The 20,048-nt window shown below is 41.3% G+C and overlaps 2 protein-coding genes across 2 annotated transcripts; one reads left to right on the top strand and one right to left on the bottom strand.

Annotated features, from left to right (window-relative positions):
• The first annotated feature begins 521 nt into the window (after positions 1-521).
• Positions 522-10,049, top strand: psmc6 (proteasome 26S subunit, ATPase 6). The gene is made up of 14 exons (XM_085382825.1): positions 522-679; positions 1,086-1,165; positions 1,597-1,636; positions 1,857-1,909; positions 2,331-2,398; positions 4,723-4,837; positions 5,016-5,103; positions 6,185-6,246; positions 6,332-6,455; positions 6,786-6,847; positions 7,994-8,114; positions 8,198-8,278; positions 8,563-8,634; positions 8,714-10,049. Exons 1-14 carry the CDS (start codon positions 595-597, stop codon positions 8,830-8,832), a joined length of 1,170 nt encoding a protein of 389 aa, XP_085238951.1. The 5' UTR covers positions 522-594; the 3' UTR covers positions 8,833-10,049.
• A 605-nt stretch (positions 10,050-10,654) lies between these two features.
• Positions 10,655-19,735, bottom strand: cgrrf1 (cell growth regulator with ring finger domain 1). The gene is made up of 6 exons (XM_085382826.1): positions 19,516-19,735; positions 17,376-17,506; positions 15,429-15,606; positions 14,131-14,278; positions 13,618-13,725; positions 10,655-12,302 (listed from the first exon to the last, which is right to left on the bottom strand). Exons 1-6 carry the CDS (start codon positions 19,617-19,619, stop codon positions 12,012-12,014), a joined length of 960 nt encoding a protein of 319 aa, XP_085238952.1. The 5' UTR covers positions 19,620-19,735; the 3' UTR covers positions 10,655-12,011.
• Between the last annotated feature and the right edge of the window lie 313 nt (positions 19,736-20,048).

The raw sequence follows: 20,048 nt of genomic DNA, 5'->3' as shown, positions 1-20,048 counted from the left end.
TATGTGCAATGGTTTTTACAGCTGTGGATTTCTGTAACTCCAGAGCAACCTGAACATATTCGACACTCCCAAAGAAATTGCGCAAGTCTCTAAGAATGTACTTTTCCACATTTTTTAGGTTTTGTGGCGTTATAGTGAGTTTTTTTTATCCCTGAGTTCGCCCCATACTTCTTCCAAAAGCCAGGTGTGGATCTTTGGTGTGCATACACAAGTGCACTTAATCTTTAATTTTTTAGCTATGCGGCTAAATAATTTATGAAGGACTATTTTAATGTAAGCTTTATTTACACGATCATCTAGTACAAACGGCTCAGGTTTTGGTTGGGACGTTCGTCATCTTTTGTCATCATCTAAGATGAGCTCTGTAAATTTTCTATAGGGTCCTCTTGTTTATTTATTTATTTCTATTAGTGTTATATCAGTTATTGCATTATACGTGTTGCATGTCAAAATGACAGGCAGCAGTGTGTGTGTGAATATCAATCCCAGCGAACAGCAACATCACGGGGCGCGAAATTTCGCTATCCGACTGAGGTAAGTGAACGAACCAAGAGTGGAGTGACACCGCATTTTCCCATCATTCAGCGGGGCGTCATGGCGGACACTAGAGAAAAAGCGCTGCAGGACTACAGGAAGAAATTGCTGGAACACAAAGAAGTTGATGGGCGACTAAAAGAATGTAAAGGAACATTTAACACTGATATTTGCGTTCGTGCTAGAAATTCGTGTTGTTTAGTTGACTGGTTACTTGTAGATGGACAGGCAGCATTGACTAGCATACCAGCTAGCTAGTGCTTTGTCATGCAGTTAGCTTCTTGGTGGAAATGTATGGAGGCTACCGGGTCTCGCTACCAGCTTAGGAGCATAAACACGACAGTGATACAGTTCGTCCGTTCATTGGATAATTCATATTTTAAGGCTGGTTAATCTAAGAATGTGAGGTCATTATTTGTTAACGTTATCAAGAGCTATAAGTAGAGCTAACGTCTGACTTTTCACGTTGATGCGAGCATTAGCTATAACAAACTGTTCCAATTAGCTCTTAGTGTGTGTATGAAACATGTTGACTGTCCGTTGTTTTCCAGTGAGAGAGCAGCTGCGAGAACAGACCAAACAGTACGAGAAATCAGAGAATGATCTCAAGGCTCTCCAAAGCGTCGGTCAGGTAAATATACCGTGTGGAAATTAATCATTTGGCTTCAACTAAAGACTGAAGGTTAACGTTGTACATCAGTGCAGTCACACTCAAGCAATGCAAAGAGAAGACTGTTCACTTGTTATCTGATGACAGAAATCTGAAGCCAGTGACAGTAATTAGATGTGCGATATTTCTGGCTGTCAACAGACAGAAACAAGCAGTTTCCACCAATGCGCTAGAGTGCTAAACACTTTCAGCTGACTAAGCTGCTTTGTGCTACAGGTGAGAAACTAACAGCAGACAATATGAAAAGAGTGATTTTTCTTTTCTCCTTTTCCCCTTTGTGTCCCAGTTAAATAACTAATAGTGAGGCTATAGTACATGAAGCTAATTTCAACACAAACAGAAGGGACCTGATGTATTTTTTTTTATTAGCTAACTATTTGTCTTCCCTGCAGATTGTTGGAGAAGTGCTCAAACAACTCACTGAGGAGAAATGTAAGTCTTCCCATATATTATAGCAGAGGTAGAAAAGGCTGATTGATTTTATACTTCTCTTTAGTCTTCTACTGTCAGGCTCATTATGCAACACCTATGTTGAAGCCTGGTAATCAATGGAAATAACAAATGTGAATCTGTGACATGTGTTACAGTGTTAAACTCAGGTGTGTGGTTTGTTTGTTTTTTGACTGAAGTCATCTGTGTTTCTAAATTACAGTCATTGTAAAGGCTACCAATGGACCCCGATATGTGGTTGGATGTCGCAGGCAGGTAAGGGTTGATCACATTCTAGTGTTTGTGCTGTCTTGTAATGCAGAATTTTCTTTAGGGTTTGGAAGCCCTCTGTAGTCACATCTGAGAGCTTTGAGTGCTAAGTCATTTGATTTTCATCATTTATCAATGATGAGGAAATAAAAATAGGTTTACAAAAGACTCTGTACCAATGACCAGATCTGTTTCTTTGTGTACAATGTTGTAAATCAGCTGGAAGTACTCCATTATTCAGCACTGAGTTATGTAATTTTTAGAATCAGCAGTGGCAGTCTAACTTTATTCTTGTATATTGAAGCTAAAGAAGAAACACACTTCACAATGTTTACATTGTGACATATTAAAAATGATTTGTTTAATTTTCACTAATCAAACTTTCTCAACAAATGCTGACCTGACTGTATAAAATGGAAACTTCCAGTTGGACAAATCCCAGCTGAAGCCGGGGACCAGAGTGGCTCTGGACATGACTACGCTTACTATTATGAGGTAAGGTGGATATGATTATTATTTTGAATTGGTTCACCAGAATCATGTCTCACAGCACTAAGAAAAAGGTTTATAGAGGCACACCAGGTAAGACCCCAGGTGCAGGCTGTGTAAAGAAGCAGTGAGATCAGCACATAACAGCAGGGTGCAAGATGCTAGCAGGCAGGGCATACATGGAACACCATAGCCAAGTGGCTGGAATAGTATACAGAAACATCTGTGCCAAGTGTGACCTGAAGTCCAGAGGTCAAAACGGAATACAACCTAGAGGATGGTGGTGGCTAACCAACAGTATTACTATTACCATAGTAGTGGACAAGCAGAGGAAGGAGGCCGTAGTGATAACAACATCAGGAAGAAGGAACAGAACAAGCTCAAGAAGTAATAAGGGCTGAGAGAGGTGCTCAAGAAGATGTGGAGGGTGAAGGCAACAGTGGTCCTAGAGCACGTGGTAATCGGAGCACTCAAGCTAGTGACCCCCAAACCTGGCGAGTGGCCCGAGCAGATCCCAGGAAATGTGGAGCTTCCTGAAAACCCAAATTAGGAACACAGCATCTTTTATCAGGTTGTTATTCACAATAAGCTACAATAGTAATTCAGCCAGGAAACAAGAGAGAGCTGCTTTGATGACACAGGAAAGCTCTGACTGAAAGTTCAACAAAGTGCTCTCCTGCTTTGCAGTACGGCCCTCAGCACTGATTAATAAACAATAGATTTATCACAGCACACAGGTTTGTTTACTTTTACATCTCTGAATTAATAAGTCTGCTGCAGTGGGGAAACTCCATATGGGTTTGCTTTATTGTCATTATATGACATAATGAAATCACAGTTGCAGCTTCCTTTAAATATCAATATAAATTAAATAATTTTCATACTAGTTGTGGGGGCTTTCATCGGCCTGTAGGGCTTGACTGAAGACATTAAGCTGAACAGATGATGAGCTGGGTGGGAGGAGTCAGGATGTTTTTGGCTCTTCTGCATCTGGAATTGGCGATCTCCTCCAGGAAGGGCCAGAGAGCATCTGACGATCCTCTGTGCTGTGTTTATCACGCTCTGCTGCTTCCACTGTACCACACTGAGATGCAGTAAGTAAGGACACAAGCAGCTTCTGATTCAGTTTCTTTTTACTGAGGATTGGCACAAAGTGCAGACCCTGCATTGCCTTCACTGCCATCGCCCGTGTATTCTCCAACCATGAGAGATAATTTATTATAATTTATGATTGCAACTCCCAGAAATCGTCTCTACCCAGTCTCCATAGAGGGTATAATCCCCTGCAGTCTTACGGAAGGCGACGAGGACCTTCCTGGTTTTTGAGGTGTTTAGAAGCAGGTTGTTGGCTTCACACCACTCTGTCAGCAGCCTCATTCCCCTTTGTGATTAGGGATGGGTACTGGTATCCGGTGCCATTATTTCGGTGCTTTTTTTTTTTTTTCCTGAGATGGAAAGAATTTTTTGGGATTCTAGCCAATCATTTTACCTTTCCAAGGACAGTAGGCGGGCCGAGGTACGTACATTCTTTTAGAGCAGAGCTACAGATTAAAAATGTCCAAGGCAAAGTGGTCAAAAGTCTTGCTGTACTTCACAGCAAAATATGCAAACTCAGCAGCCTTCAACAAGTGCTTTAAGGTGATGCTGTGCAAAGGAGGTAACACCTCGAATCTGATGAAACACCTGGCGACGCATAGGGTTTTTTTAAAAGCCGAGAAATGCACCGTATTTGATAGCTTGCTGCGAGACCTCACACCGAGCACATCTACTGCGGGTGTGGTGCCTGTTATCGGACCCGGAGTTAGCAACATCCCCCAAGAACCAAAAGAGTAGAGTCCTGGCCCCTAGCCCTGCCAGTGTAGCAGAAATGATGACGGATGATGGCAGCAGCGGCAGCCGTTCTTCTCTGGGCGAGTAGCTTAATGTTGTTCGTGTGTAATTTACATTAAGTAGGTTAACCATGTTATTACATTAATGCACGTAAGGTGAACTAGCAAACATCATCATAGCTACATGCGGCTGTCTTCTTGTTTGATGGCAGATACTCCCTTCACCCTGGCCAAAAAGGCTAAAATGACCAAAGAAAAAGTGGAAAACAGTTAAACATGAGAGGTTTTTGGACAAAGTTTGTGTTCTCCATTCTTTAAGCACCGGCACCGTTTCAAAAGTACCGGGTTGGCACCGGTATCGGATAAAACCTAAACGATACCCATCCCTATTTGTGCTGAAGCCCATCGGGGTGGTGTCGTCTGCAAACTTAATAAAAAGGAAGCTTCCTGAACTTGGCTTATGTGATGATGCCAGTGTATGTGTGGCCTGTTTTTTCACAGGTACCTGCCCAGGGAGGTGGACCCTCTGGTGTACAACATGTCCCATGAGGACCCTGGCAGCGTCTCCTATTCTGAGATCGGAGGCTTGTCTGAACAGATCCGTGAGCTGAGAGAGGTACAACAAAAATGAAGTCCTCCTCAACTCTCGTGTGCTCTGCATTATTTATCTCAGTGTGACTGGCTCCAGTGTTTTATTACATTTTGTTTGTATGATTTCACCTTCACTAGTCATTGTTTTACATTATATATTTAAATGAGTCTACAATAATGGGGCTGCTGCTGTTTTCCTGCAGGTGATTGAGCTCCCACTGACCAACCCTGAGCTTTTCCAGAGAGTTGGCATCATTCCTCCTAAAGGCTGTCTGCTGTATGGGCCCCCAGGTAACTGTCATTTCCTGGTGTTTTCACATTACAGCGCCAAATCGCAGCAATAATTGCCTCAAGGTGCTTTATGTTGTAAGGTAGACCCTACAATAAGATAAGATAAGATAACCTTTATTAGTCCCACACGTGGGAAATTTGTTTTGTCACAGCAGGAAGTGGACAGTGCAAAAGTTATGATGCAAAAATTAGAATACAATAAGAATAAATACAGTACACAGCTGTACAGAATAGAATAAAATAATATACTATATACAGTAGAATAAAATCGAATAAAAATATACAATAAGATAAAAATAGAATAATACAATGCTTTATTCTCTTGAAAACATTCATAAACCTATGAATATTTCTTCCTAATGGCCAATGGCATGAGGAAGAGTACATCTAACAGCTAGGATCAAGTTAGAATACAATGTTTTCACAGCTTGCCAAGAAATCCTGTGATTTCACTCATTTTAGTCCAAAGAGTCTTCTGTGTTCCTTCTTGTCTTTGTGTTAAAGTGAGGCTGAATAAGCTGAATTTTACTCATTTGTCACTAGTGTTTCAACTGCACCTGATTTTAATCACAATTAGAGTTCTTCATTGTTTTTCATATGCAAAAAGTGACTTTGAACATACAGTTCTAGTTAGCCTTGGGTTGTCAGTGCAAGCCAAAGTGCTGTACACATTAAAGGCTACACGCTCTAATCACACCTCGATGCAGTGTGGAGCAAATTGTTGCCTAAGCTGAAAATGTCAGCCTTGTCTTGGTTTCAATACACCTTCTTGAACTGATGTAATCACACCAATTTTCACTTAACGCATGGTGTGAATACGCCAATAGGCTTCATCATACATCCATGATATGTTTGTTTTATGGGTGCAACAATTTTTTTCCCCCACTGATTCTTCGTTGGGAGCATAATGTAATCAATCAGCCGTAAAAGCCTGGTGGGGGTGTTGGTGTCAGGAAGACAGGCGGGTGGCATGGACACCCAAGTCTGTGAATGTGATAAATCGAGTAGAACACGATGTAGTATTTTTGAAATCCGTACAACCAGTACTTCTAATGGTCAGTGATGATTTGTTGTGAAACAGGCACTGGAAAAACTCTTCTTGCTAGAGCTGTGGCCAGTCAACTGGACTGCAATTTCCTGAAGGTGAGTCTCAGCAGCTCCATCAGAGTGTACTGCCACACTCGGACACAGTCACTCAGCTTATTGTGTGTCTGTGTGGCTGCTGTAGGTGGTGTCCAGCTCCATTGTGGACAAGTACATTGGTGAGAGTGCCAGGCTGATCAGAGAAATGTTCAACTATGCCAGGGACCACCAGCCATGCATCATCTTCATGGATGAGATTGATGCCATTGGTAAGTCAGCGTCAGCTCTACAGAGAACGATAGGAAATGCTTTATCCCATATTTGGGAAATTCTTTTGTTAAAGTAGTAAAGCCGTATTTCCAAAATTCAGATCATACTTAAAGTTAAGACGTACTGAAAACAGGAGCTGTCTTTTTATTTGCCTGCTTGTCACCAGTTTGAATTAAATTGAAGTACTTTGTAAAGACATGTCACAGGTGTGAGCTTCAATACTGACACAGCAAGCACAAAGTTCATTCAAAAAAGAGTTGTGTACTGAGCATTTATTTACAGTGAAATTGTTAGAAGGGTGCTTGAGATACTTGTGTTTTTCCCTGTAGGTGGCCGACGTTTCTCAGAGGGAACCTCAGCTGACAGAGAGATTCAGAGGACTTTGATGGAGGTAACAGAAGCACCAAAACACCACTCAGCAGCACTCTTTGTTGTTTGAATATAAACAGCAAATATGGAACAGTGTGATCGCCTGTTTTGCGTCATGCTTTCATGTTGCAGCCAGAAGGTGCTCAATCCACCCAATACCCCAAGTGTCCAGCTTAGGTGCCGTTATAAAAACTAAAAAACATTTCATTGGACTTCATTTTCCATTCTACAGAATTGTATTGTACTTGGAGGGTGTCCTTAGCTGTATCAGTCCCTGCCAATAATAACTGCCAGTTATCAGTTTATAGTAACTCTGCAGTCACGTAGTGACTATCTACAGTAAGAAACATACTAAACCAAATGAATTTGAAAGCAAAGTACAAATGAAAGTATAATTGAGCCTTAGTGAGTAAGGATGCACGTTTTTACCCTGCACGAGAAATAAGCTCACACACAAAATCTCCATCAAATTGATGCAAAGCTTTTAAAGTGGACTGGTTCTTATACAGCGTGCCTCATTCGCCCATACATACAAGCACTTTCTATGTTTAAATACTTTCTATATTCTATATACTGGGGCTAGTGTCTCGCCTGCTTTCCCCCCTGAGCTACAGCATCTCCACTTTTGTTCTGCCATGTGTGACATGAATCAGAAGTACTCCAAATTTCTGGGCTGGTACTCACTATGCTATCCACATACCACACATTCCCATTTTTCTAAACAGGAGACAAGTTTACCTGAAAGTAAAATTGTGTGGTTACAGTGTTGTAAGAGAGAACGTCTGTGATCCTAACATGAGCAATAAAAGTGTCCCGATTCTCTGAGTCTGTGAGATTAAAAATGCTTTTGGCTGCTCACAAGCAGCACATCAACTCACCCTAGATGCCCTTCCTGACGCAGCCACCCAACCCACCCCACCCATCTGTTGTTATTATAACAGATGTTAACACAAAGACATTAACAGCACAACACGCTTTTTCAATCGTCTGTACTGGGTCTGTTTAGGCAATAAGACATCACGTCAGTATGTCGGTTGTTCATTTGAAGCAGACCTTTCCAAACATTTGTTGTTTTTAACTTGACTCTTGTAGTCACCAGTAACATGGTTGCCGTTGCAGTGGACAAGTGCTTAATCACACAGAATACATGACGTCTGTGTGTTTTCAGCTGTTGAATCAGATGGACGGCTTCGACACATTGCACAGAGTCAAGATGATCATGGCCACCAACAGACCTGACACTCTCGACCCTGCCCTGCTGCGGCCTGGCAGACTGGACCGCAAAATTCGTAAGAACTTCTCCTGTTCAGCTTCTCTGTCAGCGCTATGTGAGCCCACGCAGGAAAACCACTTTCCTTTGTCTCTTCCTCAGACATTGAACTGCCCAATGAGCAGGCTCGTCTTGACATCCTTAAGATTCACTCCAGTCCTATCACCAAGCACGGAGAAATAGGTGAGTAGACGAGCTTCACCTCAGTCCTGCTGCACTTATCCAAATGTCAAACGGACTCTGTGTTACTTTGGTAGTTTGCTCATTTAAGGTGCTCTGCCTGGAAGTTTCAGCATGTTAACTTGACAAAAATCCCTCAGATGAACAACAGGTTGCTTTCCTCTTTGCTGCCTACTCATGACTTGTACATATCTCTGTTCTTTGAAGGCTTTTGTTAATGTATTTGTTGCAGAATAATCGACACGTGACCTCCGTTTTCATGGATCTAACTGTATGATTACTTTCAGATTTTGAAGCCATTGTGAAGCTGTCAGATGGTTTCAATGGAGCTGACCTGAGAAACGTGTGCACAGAAGCAGGTCAGATGATCATTCCTTATCAGATCTATGATGAGCTCTGAGAAGCTCTTCTCTCACATGGCTCTGTGTATGTTTTCAGGGTTATTTGCCATCCGCTCAGATCGTGAGTACGTAACTCAGGAGGACTTTATGAAGGCCGTGAGGAAGGTGGCGGACTCAAAGAAGCTCGAGTCTAAGCTGGACTACAAACCTGTATAACTTGTCTGTCCTTTTCTTTATTTTTTATTCCTCTGTCATGGATTTGCTGTGTTAAAGTTTGTTTGTTGGGAAGCGGTATTAAAAGGAAAAAGGAAAAAAAAATCCCTCCACCTTTAAGATTGCCAAAAGTGACTTTCATAGTGACGTTACCTGCTGTTTCCACTTATTAGTCGAACCTGCCTCAGTGTTTACACCACATGAAAGAGGCTCTGTCTTATAATCTACACTTGTATAAAACGGCTTTATGTCCACAAATACAACTGTTGCCGAAGCTGTGTTTTATTTCCATCGTTCAGTTTTCTTCTTAATTATTCACAACTGAAATGGAAATTTGACAAAAACATGCTCCTGTTAACTAATCACATCCACAGATGACCACAGAGGTGTTCAGTTTATGTTTTAGTCTGCTTTTAAACTTTTTCAACCAGTCTCTGATTTTTATCTAGAAGGGTGATATTAACCTTTGAAATGCATATTTTAAGATGGCAGCAACTGGGACATAATAATATGGACTAAACTTTATGGATCCATGGTGAAGGTCCTACTTGATTTAATTTAGTGTTATTTATATAGCGCCAAAGCACAACAACAGTTGGCTCTTTAATATTGATTATAAAGACCTCACAATAATACAAAAAACCCAACAGTCAGATGACCCGCTATGAACAAGCACAAAAATAGGAAGGAACAACTCCCTTTTAACAGGAAGAAACCTCCAGCAGACCATCTGCTACCACTAGTTGAGGGTGAAGGGAAAGGAGGCGCGCCAGAGAATAATAACTAATGAGTAACTAATGCAGAGTGTTGTATAAACACACAGTAATTGAAGAAGAAACACTTGGTACATCATGGGAAGCAGCTGAGACCAATTGGAGTGTAAATGGATCCAGTCCTAACTCTATGCTTTATTTCTAAAAGTAGAGAGGGTGTCTATGGAGGGCCAGGAGGGACAATTCATGAATTAATTTTATCAGTCAGCCTCACCAATCACAGTCAGGGGGCGGGGTTAACGCTGGTCGAGTCAACACCATTGCTTTGGCCTTTCAGCGGGCGTTTCTCAGCGCCAACAACAAACAGAAACTAACTAAACTATCGAGTCTTTCTCTCGTGATGTTCGTATGTGTCATGCTCATTTCAGTCACCAATTCTGAATTATAACTAACATTAAAAACATGTTAAAGGAGGAGAGAGAGCAAATAAATCTGATTAATATCTGATCTTTGAGTTTTTGTTCAATAATCAGCATGACCTGTGTATACACACATAAGCTTTATTAAAATGGATAACATTGGTGTCCGTCATGTAGTAACTGTTTGGTTTAACTGTACCAGGCTTGTTAGTGAAACACAGACTAATATTTTATTGTGAATAATAATCATGAGGCTAAACAGGCAGTCCAGCTGCTGCCTCAGAGCCCTGTACACCATGGAGCGAGGACAGCATCTCCAGGATATCTTTCCATTATCTGGAATCGCTGACCCCAACACTGGGACCAGGATAAGAGGTTAGGAGCTCTAAGTTAACCCAAGGTTTCCCAGCATGGGCACATGAAAGCATCAAAGTAATCTAATGGTCATATCTGTGTTCATCAACATAAACTCATCCTTATTACTGCCAACTATTCCAGAGATGGGAAAACCTGCATCGTAAAGAACATAAAAATATGGCAGTCAAACGCAACACTTGTAAAAGAGATGAATGCTTCAGTTTGTTGCAGGTCAAAGTGAAATGAATGCGATTGGTTGAACGAGTGTTTGTGATGTGTGTTCTTTGTTATCTGCATTATTTTCTTCAGCATAAGAGACTCAGCAGCAGATTAGAATCAAGTACAACATTCATACATTTAATAAATCACCAAATTAATACACGCATGTTCCTGTGACCATGCGACGCACTGATTTTAGTACAGCAGGCTGCACACTGCTCATATAAAACATATTCCCCCATTATATTGTCACTTAAAACATGCTGTAAATAAAAGACTGAATGAAAATATAAAAACAAACGTCAAACATGGGCTCAGTCTACGTTTGATATGATAATGCCATCCAGAGTAAGCAAACAAGAAATTAGAGGTCATCAAGGTCTTTAAGTCTTACAGAAACACCTGCAGTTTAATTATCACGGAAAGATAAAGTATTATCATAGAAGTGAAAATGTATGCTGTTCCTTCTAATGCATCAAAGTTTTGCTGTGTAGTTTGACACAGAACTCGGAAGTTGGAGCTGGACAATGTTCCAGAGTTTAGTTAATGAGCATCAACAGTGAAACTAAACTCTGGCAAGCAGTTATGTAACAAGTTACTGTAACCAGTTTCCATGTTTTTAGTCATCATGTTTAGTAATTTATTACAATTATGTTATTATTTAAATTGCAATGGCTCTCAGGTTGTTGTTTTTTTTACCCTGCATGCTCACACTACAGTCAGCTGAATCAGCTCGTTTCTGGGAGGTGGAAAATGAAGAGATTGACAGCTTTGATGAGTGCAGGTCTGGACAATCTTTTTATTGAATTAAAGGACAAGAAAAACAAAGCCAAAAATAACCTTGTAGCTTCCACTTCCACCTGTTTCTACCATAGAATCACCCCGGCCATCACTCTGGGCTGTTTTTCTGTTCATATGTCAAAAGTACAACACAGCTTGTATGCATGTTGTGCAGAACTGTAGTTTTAAATTATTAACTGGTAACTATAAGACAATTATGGAGTAACACAAAAGTGGTGAATATAGGTAATATAATGTATTACTTTTAGGAAGATTATCAAGTAACATCTAATCGATTACTTTTGTGAGTAACAACCACATCATAAGCGGTCACAGTGATGCCACTTTCAGCAAGAGGAGCCAGAAAACATCACAATATCCTGTTTGCGGAAGAACTGAGTGAACATAAGGAACTGTTTAGTGTAACAAAAGTACTGCAGAACAACCCGAGAACATCCTTCCATGTATGGTGGAGGCAGTGTCACTCTCGTAGAAAGGAAACTATCCCAGAGGCTAGCTGAAGCACTGCAGAAGTTGGGTAACGCTGTAAAGTCCTGGAGAATGTTTTAAAGAAAGCCACCAGACCTTAAAGGAGCACAGACAGGTCTGATCTGCTGCTAACCAAAACACCTGTCACACAGGCGACAGATCCTTGTAGTCATCTCTTCTATCATCTTCACCAGTTCACTGACAGTCATTGCTGTGTCAGTGCAAACGACTCCTGGACAAAGGCTCTACAGATGGGGCAGTGCTGGAAAAAGGACACGCAGCTGTCACACATGCAGGCGTGTCTGCAGGGCAGCAGCACCCTGTTCACTGCTGCATTCTGACACACCACACAGTCTCTGCCCTCCGTCCCCTCTGACCAGTCCTCCTCCTCCATCACTGGGATCTGATCCTCGCTCTGAGTGTCACTGGGTGTGAAAGTGTGCCCCGAATCAGCAGACCCAGACATCCCCCCGCTGTCAGCAGACATGAAAAGAGGCTGCAAGAGACAAGAGATAGGTTTTTCTTAAACTGCTGTAACAAGGCCCTAAGTGCTTGGCAAACTGGAGATTTTCACACGTGTATTGACACTGACAGAGACGACACAAAATATGTAACATTTTGCTAGTCTAAAGCCACAAGATCTGCCTGATAGGCATCTGCAGTAATCTGCATCAGGGTGAGAACTGCAAGAAGAGTCAGTGAATTCCTCTGAGTGTTCATCCTGCAAGTGACGGGAATTCTAGCTCTACTAAGAGAGCCTGCTCTTTTGGTTTCTAAGCAGCTCGTCAGAAGTTTTGTTAAGTTTAGGTAAAAAATTAACTAAGTAAAATGATGTCTATAATTAATGACTAATGTTTATTATATATAATGACTTATTAAAGTACAAAAACAAACATCCATCTCAGTTTGCCAAAAAACATACAATCCCTGATTATAAACTTTGAATTATTTACAGTGAAATAATAAAAGACAATCAAACAACTAAATAAATGTAACTGCTTAAAACAAAAAGAAAAAAGCTCTTAGTCCCATTGTTGACTTCAAAGAGACACATTTCATTCCTGACTGACACACCACTACATCATGATACATATTCCTTCAAAGCACACATTACAGAAGGCAGGAAGCACTGCATTAATGAAACCTGATTTACCACATGGAGCCTTGCTCTAAAAAACTGTCACATTTAAGACTGTCCTTGAAATAACTGTTTAAACCCAAACTTTTTAGAGCCATAATGTGGCACTACATAATAGTAACCAACCTCCTGTTGTTTGTATTGTTGGTAAAATAAAAAAAGCTGCTTTTTTGTTGTGCTGGCCGTGGCTGCAGCAATGACTCTAGTGGTGAAAACCAAGGAAAGACTGTCCACTTTCACTCTTGGCCTTTAAACACAAGTGCTTCTTGATTGCTGGCTGGCTGCGCTGACACAGGAGAATCCAGGAGTCACTGGGATTTATGCTTCAGTGGGAAATGAAGTCATAACCGCAACCCCCTCTGAAACCATGGGTGAAAAATAACTGAACAAAGCCAACAACTATTCCGTTTTGTTCTTCTCATGCATTTTCTGGCCAATTCTTCACCTCAGTTTTTGAATTTGTCAGTGACAGAATAACAATGGTCTCAGTATAAGGAATAATACTAATAAGAATAATAGCATCAACCTAGAAATAACAGCAAAGTCCTGACAGTTTGATCAAACTGACATCAGAATGTACAAAGAAGTGGACCTTTTATGTTATTTTTGACATTTAATGGTGTCCTTGAAATCAAATGCATTATTATTATTATTATTATTATTATTGACCAACCTTTAACTCGTACATGCTCCCTTGTGAGGTGAGGAGGTACTGGAAGAGAATCCGTGCAGAAAGCTTGTATTTGTCATCAGGAACATGAATAACTATGACACTAGCCACCTGAAAGAGAAAACATTTACAATCACTTCTACCAGTTCACCATGTAAATCTGCATTTTTTTAACTCACTGTGAGTGTTGCTGTTCTCTGACTGACGGCTGCTCCCACTTTGACACACTTTAAGTTTTCTTATTAGATAAAACTCATCGTTAGGGTTAGATCAGACTGCTCGGGGAGTTCTCATGATGCACTGCCCACTTTCTCTACCCCCACGCCCCTCTTCATTTTGACCACACTGTTACCCTGAGTGAAGGCAAGATGGTATAGTGTTGCTTCACAGCAAGAAGGTTCCTGGTTCAAATCCCAGTTGGGGCCTTCCTGTGTGGGTTTCCTTCTCACAGTATAAAGAGCCTTAAGACAAACTGGAGATGTTTATAAAATAAATAAATTAAATGATTAAACTCACAATGTCGTTCACGTGTCTTTCTTGTGCCTCTTCCAGGGTCAGCACAGCCACGAGAGGGTAGCGCTGTCTTGGCAGTGGTCCAAAATCAGTGATGCCCTGATCAGCGGGGATCTGTGCGTGCCGCTCCGCTCTATCTTCACTGCTGATACTGAGAGAAGGTCAAAGACACTAACGGCAGGAGACATGAAGACATGCTTCATGTCTTCCTTCATAAGGCAGACATGAAGCATGAAGCTCAATGAGTCAAAGAGCGGAAATGTTAGAAATGATTGCTTTGACTGATGACTAATAACACAAACTTTGCTGCCACTGGCACAAGAACGTGAACAGACCACATGTAACAATTAGTCCAGTGCCAATCACCTGAATGGACCTCAAAGGTTCCTACAAGCGGAAACAAGCTCCACTGTGTGATCTCAGGGACTATGCTGTTATGCTGTAAGTGTTTGATGACCGGACCCTAGCCCACTTGGTCCAGCTGGGCAGAAAGAAAGGAGCCCCAAAAAGACAACATGGGCACGCCCACCCCCTCCAGGACACAGTGTTGGGGTCAGGTGCAATGTGTTTCAGGTGGAGGGCAGTGGCACAGGCCCTAGCAATTGGATACCCGGCTATCAAGGCTGGCTGCTGCAACATCGGTGTGCTCCAACTACAGGGGATCACACTCCTTAGTCTCCCTATGAAGGTCTTTTCCAGGATACTGGAAAGGACAATTTGTCCATTAGTTGAATCTTAACAGTGTGGCGTTCGTCCTGGTCATAGAACATTAGAGGAGCATTGCAGCAATAAGTCGGACTCATTTCTGGTAGGTGTTTTACTCCGCTAGAGCTCTTTGTCACTGATTCTCTTCATAATAAATTTTATGGACAGAAGTTCTAGGCATATTCAGGTGCCGGAAGGCTTCCACTTTGGTAGCCTCAGCCTCATCTCTGCTTTTTTTAGATGATGTGGTTCTGTTGGCTTTGTCAGGTGGTGGTGGCCACCAGCTTGCACTAGAGTGGTTCACAGCAGAGTTTGAAATAGCAGGAATAGAAATCTCCCATTCTAAATCTGAGGCCATCTGAGGCTGGGTCAAGGACGAGTTGACGCCCCAAGTAGGGGAGTTTAGATGTCTCTGGGTTTCGTTCAGGAGTGAGGGAAGAGGGGAGTGACACACAGTGTGAAAAAAGAAAGAAGAAATTTCTACACTCCAGCTCGACTGAACAACACAAGTTTAGATCTCACAGGTCAAAGATTAAGTCTAAACTGTTTGACAGAGGCATACCACTGAGATACTTGGTTAGCAACAAATAGGATACTGGAATTTCTGGCAATAATAGTAGTGGAGGTTTAGGGCTTCCTGGAAATGCTGGTGGGTGCTGAGCATCATGCCATGCTGGTGGGCATGTAGCACTCCTTGTAGGGTACTGACCTCACAGCCCCAGAAACAGCTCAGGACACAGGACTCCAGACAACAAGGTCTCACCAGCACACCGTCTGAACAGAGCAAAAACAGAAAAAGGTTCAGTGTTCCACAGCATCACCATTTAGAGTTCTTTCCATTGAACAGCAGACCACAAATCAAATTGATAATTATATAGACTACACAGTAGGGCTGGGCCATATTATACCGTTCACGGTAATACCGGTATAATGTTAGACAACGATAGGAAAATGAAGTATCGCGATAGAATATGAGTAAAACGCGCATGCGCAGTGCCTTTGTTTTCATACGCACATGGCCGATTGTTGAGTGAAACAGATGAACCAGAATTGGTTTGTAAAAATGGTGCAACTTCAGTGATGTGGAACTGGTTTGGGGTTTGTCCGTCAGATACACGACAAAGCACATTTTTTTGCAGAACATGCAAGCGGCCGTCGTTATTGTCGTATTTGTCGGACTAAGATGCTCTTAAATCTGGGAGTAATCTGGGTCCTAAACCCTGTATACTTCAGGTCAAACGAACACTGCAGCATCACTGAGAGTTAAAAACTGTCTAAATTCTTTCATCTTTAATACGATCAGCATTGCTGCTTTACCAGGTGTAACTATGAAGTTTAACTTCCAGGCATCCATGAAAACAAAATTTATTACATTTAACGGAGTTAGAAGTTAGGAGGAAGCTAGCGGAAGTTAGCTCGCTAGTTTCGCTAGTTACCTAAGCATGATATTGCATGTTCTGACTGAGAGATTTCTGAAAAAAAATCAAACGTACAGCTCTGCTATCACGTCCAACATAAATGAAGACAGGAAACTAAACAGCAGTGACGTTTGTAGGGTTACTGAAGTTGGGCTAGCTGGTATATAATGATGTGCTACGTGATCGCTAGCGACACAGCTATGTTAGCATAACATAAACAGTGAAGCTGGAGGACGAACACTAACACTTTTCCACTTATAAAAGTTAACGTTAAGGTTCCTGATAGTTAGAGACAAATGCAATCGCATGGCAGGATGCTGTAAACGGACCAAACTTCAGTCAGGAGAACAACTGAGATAATCCATCCACAATACGAGGTTAGTCATTAATATACTGCAACAACATGGGAATAGAGCAGCTGCCAGAGAATTTAACATTAATGAATCAATGGTACAGGAGTGGAGGAAACAAGAAGAATGAGTTTAATAAAGCTTGATTTATCTGACTGCTTTGTTTCGCTTAATGTGCCTTATAATCCCGTGCACCTTATGGTCCGAAAAATGCGTACTGCACACTGCAGTTTAATGTTGCAAAGCACCTCTTTTTAACTTCAGTGGATATTATACATGGTTATGCTCAGGATATGTCAGCCCATTTCTACTGGAAATGCCTTTTGGTTAAACTTTCAGCAAGGAATTTGCATTTGCACTGTTACATTTTTATAAAGCTTTAATGTACATAAAAACCAGCTTCTTGTTTAAGTGAAAATAAATGGAAGGTTGTCTTTTTGCGCTAGTAATGTTGTGGAGTTGTATTTTGTCTCGCATCAATTATATCGTCAGTTATATCGTTATCGCAAATTTTCAAATATATATCGTGATAAATATTTTTGGCCATATTGCCCTGCTCTACTACACAGAAACATTCTCTTGGCAGTCAATAGATTTACAGTTTTTTCTATTTAGTACATCCAGCTGGACACCATCCTCTGGAAACACACTAGAATATGAGGGTTAACAGATGTTTCTGGATGCAGGCATGGAAGTTTCACATCCCCAAATACTTTTGGGCCAAAAAATACCTTTTTCCAGTAACAGCATTATTTCATTCCTCATCTGTTCTCACCGGTAACACTTGCTGATCCAGAACCCAACTCCAGGGCGAAGGGATTGGTCACCTGAACCATCTGTTTCTCTGGTAAGCTGGGCTCTTGCTCATCATAGCTGCGAAGTATAACTGGAACGTCAAAGCCAAACCTACAGAAAAGAGGCGAGAATAAGCAGAGTCTCTCTGTCTGGTGGTGTTCTCGCTTAAATCTAAACCGATTCGATTAAATGCAGAGGGGTGCACACACTGGCTGGCTGTGTAGAAACATGCTCTTCTGAATTAACTGCTACTATGTTGACTGTAGTCTAGAACATGACACAGTTATGCCTGGAAATGTTTCTACAACCAATTATCAACAATCAAAAATCCAACTCAAGTGCAGATTCTGAACTTTATTGTAAAAGGATTGAACAAAAATAATGCATTGAGGAATTACAATCCTTTATACAGAGACCCAAATCTTTAGAGCTTCAAATGCAGGTCATATGAGCAATTTGTTATTTCTTCATCAGCTAACCAGATACAACGTCTGAATTGTTTCTAAGTGTTGCATGTCCATTTCACAGAATAACATATTCAAGAATAACAGGCAATTATTAGGTTGCAAAATGAAAGAAATTCAGGTAGTGAGCAAAAACTTCAGAGGAACAAAAACCAATTGTCAAGGAGAAAAAATGACAGAGGCAGAGTTCCTCAGTGTAAACGGCAGCCATTCACCATTATTATCACTGCCATTGTGTACACTGCTCCCAGTGCTAAGGCTATTTCTAATTAGGCACTTGGAGGCCTACACGACAGCAACGTTGGGCTTCTATCTAAACACTTTAGCAGCTTTGAAGTGATTGGAGGGGATTTTAACCACAACAGGTTCAAGACTGCGCTCCCCAAGTTCAAGCAATACAACAACTTTAAAACCAGAGGGGTGAACATGCTGGACTCTTGGTGTACACAAACCACCAACACACATACAAGGCAACCCCCTGACCCCACCTGATCATCTTTCCATTATGCTTGTACCTGCTTACAAACCTCACTGAAGCACATAAAGCCAATGACAAACAGAGGATGCAGCCTTAGCACTTCTACTTTAGGCACACTGAGTGAAGCCTCTCGGCGAGACCACATAAACATCCAAGAGTATGCGAAGACAGTAACCAGCAACACTGCACAGTGTACAGAGGATGTCACTGTAGGTAAGAACTTCACTACATGTGGCAATCAGAAAACCTGGAAGACCATAGAGGTGTGCTCCCTGCTGACACATCACTGCTCACAGCACTCGGTATTAACCCACCTGGACAGTAAAGACAACCACGCCAGACTCCTGTACATTGATTTTATTTATTTTTTTCTCCTTTGGGCGGGGGATCAGAAAAGAATTAAATGGTAAGCCGCGCTACTAGAGTCACATGTCATATTTACTATCATCTACAGGTCGAGGCCTCTGACAACGAATATTATTTTGAAACATCACTAGCCCATTATTTTTTTCACCTCGTTGTGTGTGTGTGTGCACATTTGTGAGGTTGTTCTAGTAATCTTCATAATACCCACAGCCCTAAAGTGCACCCCGATGAGACCCAGAAACCAAACTTAAGCAATGGTGAGTACACTAGCGTGGATAACGCCAGGTAGTGTGGTAAGAACATTTTCACACCCATCACCGGAACACAAACATCATAACAAAGCCCAGAAGTCCCAGATTGATCGCTCAGTGCAGAAGCTATGATTGTCTGGCAGCATCACCGAGGGAAAAAAAATCATCAAATTTGTTATTGCCCGTCGGTTCCAGTCTTAAGGCAGTCATTAGTGACTGTAAACATTATGATTAAAGTATCAATGGGAACGATACTAAACTCAGATTTTTAATTATGATAGTTTCTCCAGTTAGTTCTGAAACCGTGAAAATTAATGGACTGTAAAAAATAGTTTGGATTATTTTAATTACAGGTCAATGCAGTATTTTGTTCAACAGAAAATAAGCAAAATGATTGATAGACATGTTACAGCACGCTGCGCCAGACCTACATGCTATGTTATATCATGAAGGCCACATTCAAGTCGTTAATATATAAAGTCGAAGGGTACCTGTGTGGTGACAACGAATGTAAATTATATATCAAAGTGTGGCTAACTATATTAGCTAAATACAACTTACCAGCCGAGGACCATAGCAGCGGTTACAACGAAACAAAGCGACACCACACTAATATAAAAGAGCGGAGAGTACTCGTAGAGTGTGGCTAGAAACACCCCTGCCATTTCACATCATCTTCAAGAATAAGCGTGTTTATTTAAAAAACCTCATATAACACCTTGGGTTCATTCCAATAATCCATCTTGCTTAGCAAGGTTCTCACTGAGACGTAACACGGAAATAGCTTCTTCTTCTTTTTTGTTTTGTATTGTATTGTATTGGTGGTTGTCAAACAGCAAAATGGTGCATTACCGCCACCAACTGGTGTGCAGTGAAATATCACAAAAATTTGAGAAAATGTCTGAAAAAATAAATTTGAGAAAAAAGGCAGAAACCTAACTTTTTTTCTCAGAATTCTGGAAAAAAAGATGTGCCCACTTTTATTTTTCCCCAGTGACTTTAATCCTCTTCCATAATTTGAAACAGTCTGATAACTTTCACTCCCGGAAGTATCTCTGTGGCTGTCATAGTAAGTAAGAGCTGTTCATATTCTT

The sequence above is a fragment of the Rhamphochromis longiceps genome, linkage group LG15 (genome assembly GCF_057381845.1).
Source record: "Rhamphochromis longiceps isolate RC_006_pf linkage group LG15, R_longiceps_female_GT1.1, whole genome shotgun sequence".
NCBI classification, from domain to species: domain Eukaryota; kingdom Metazoa; phylum Chordata; class Actinopteri; order Cichliformes; family Cichlidae; genus Rhamphochromis; species Rhamphochromis longiceps.
This window is presented reverse-complemented; position numbering and strand designations above follow the sequence as displayed.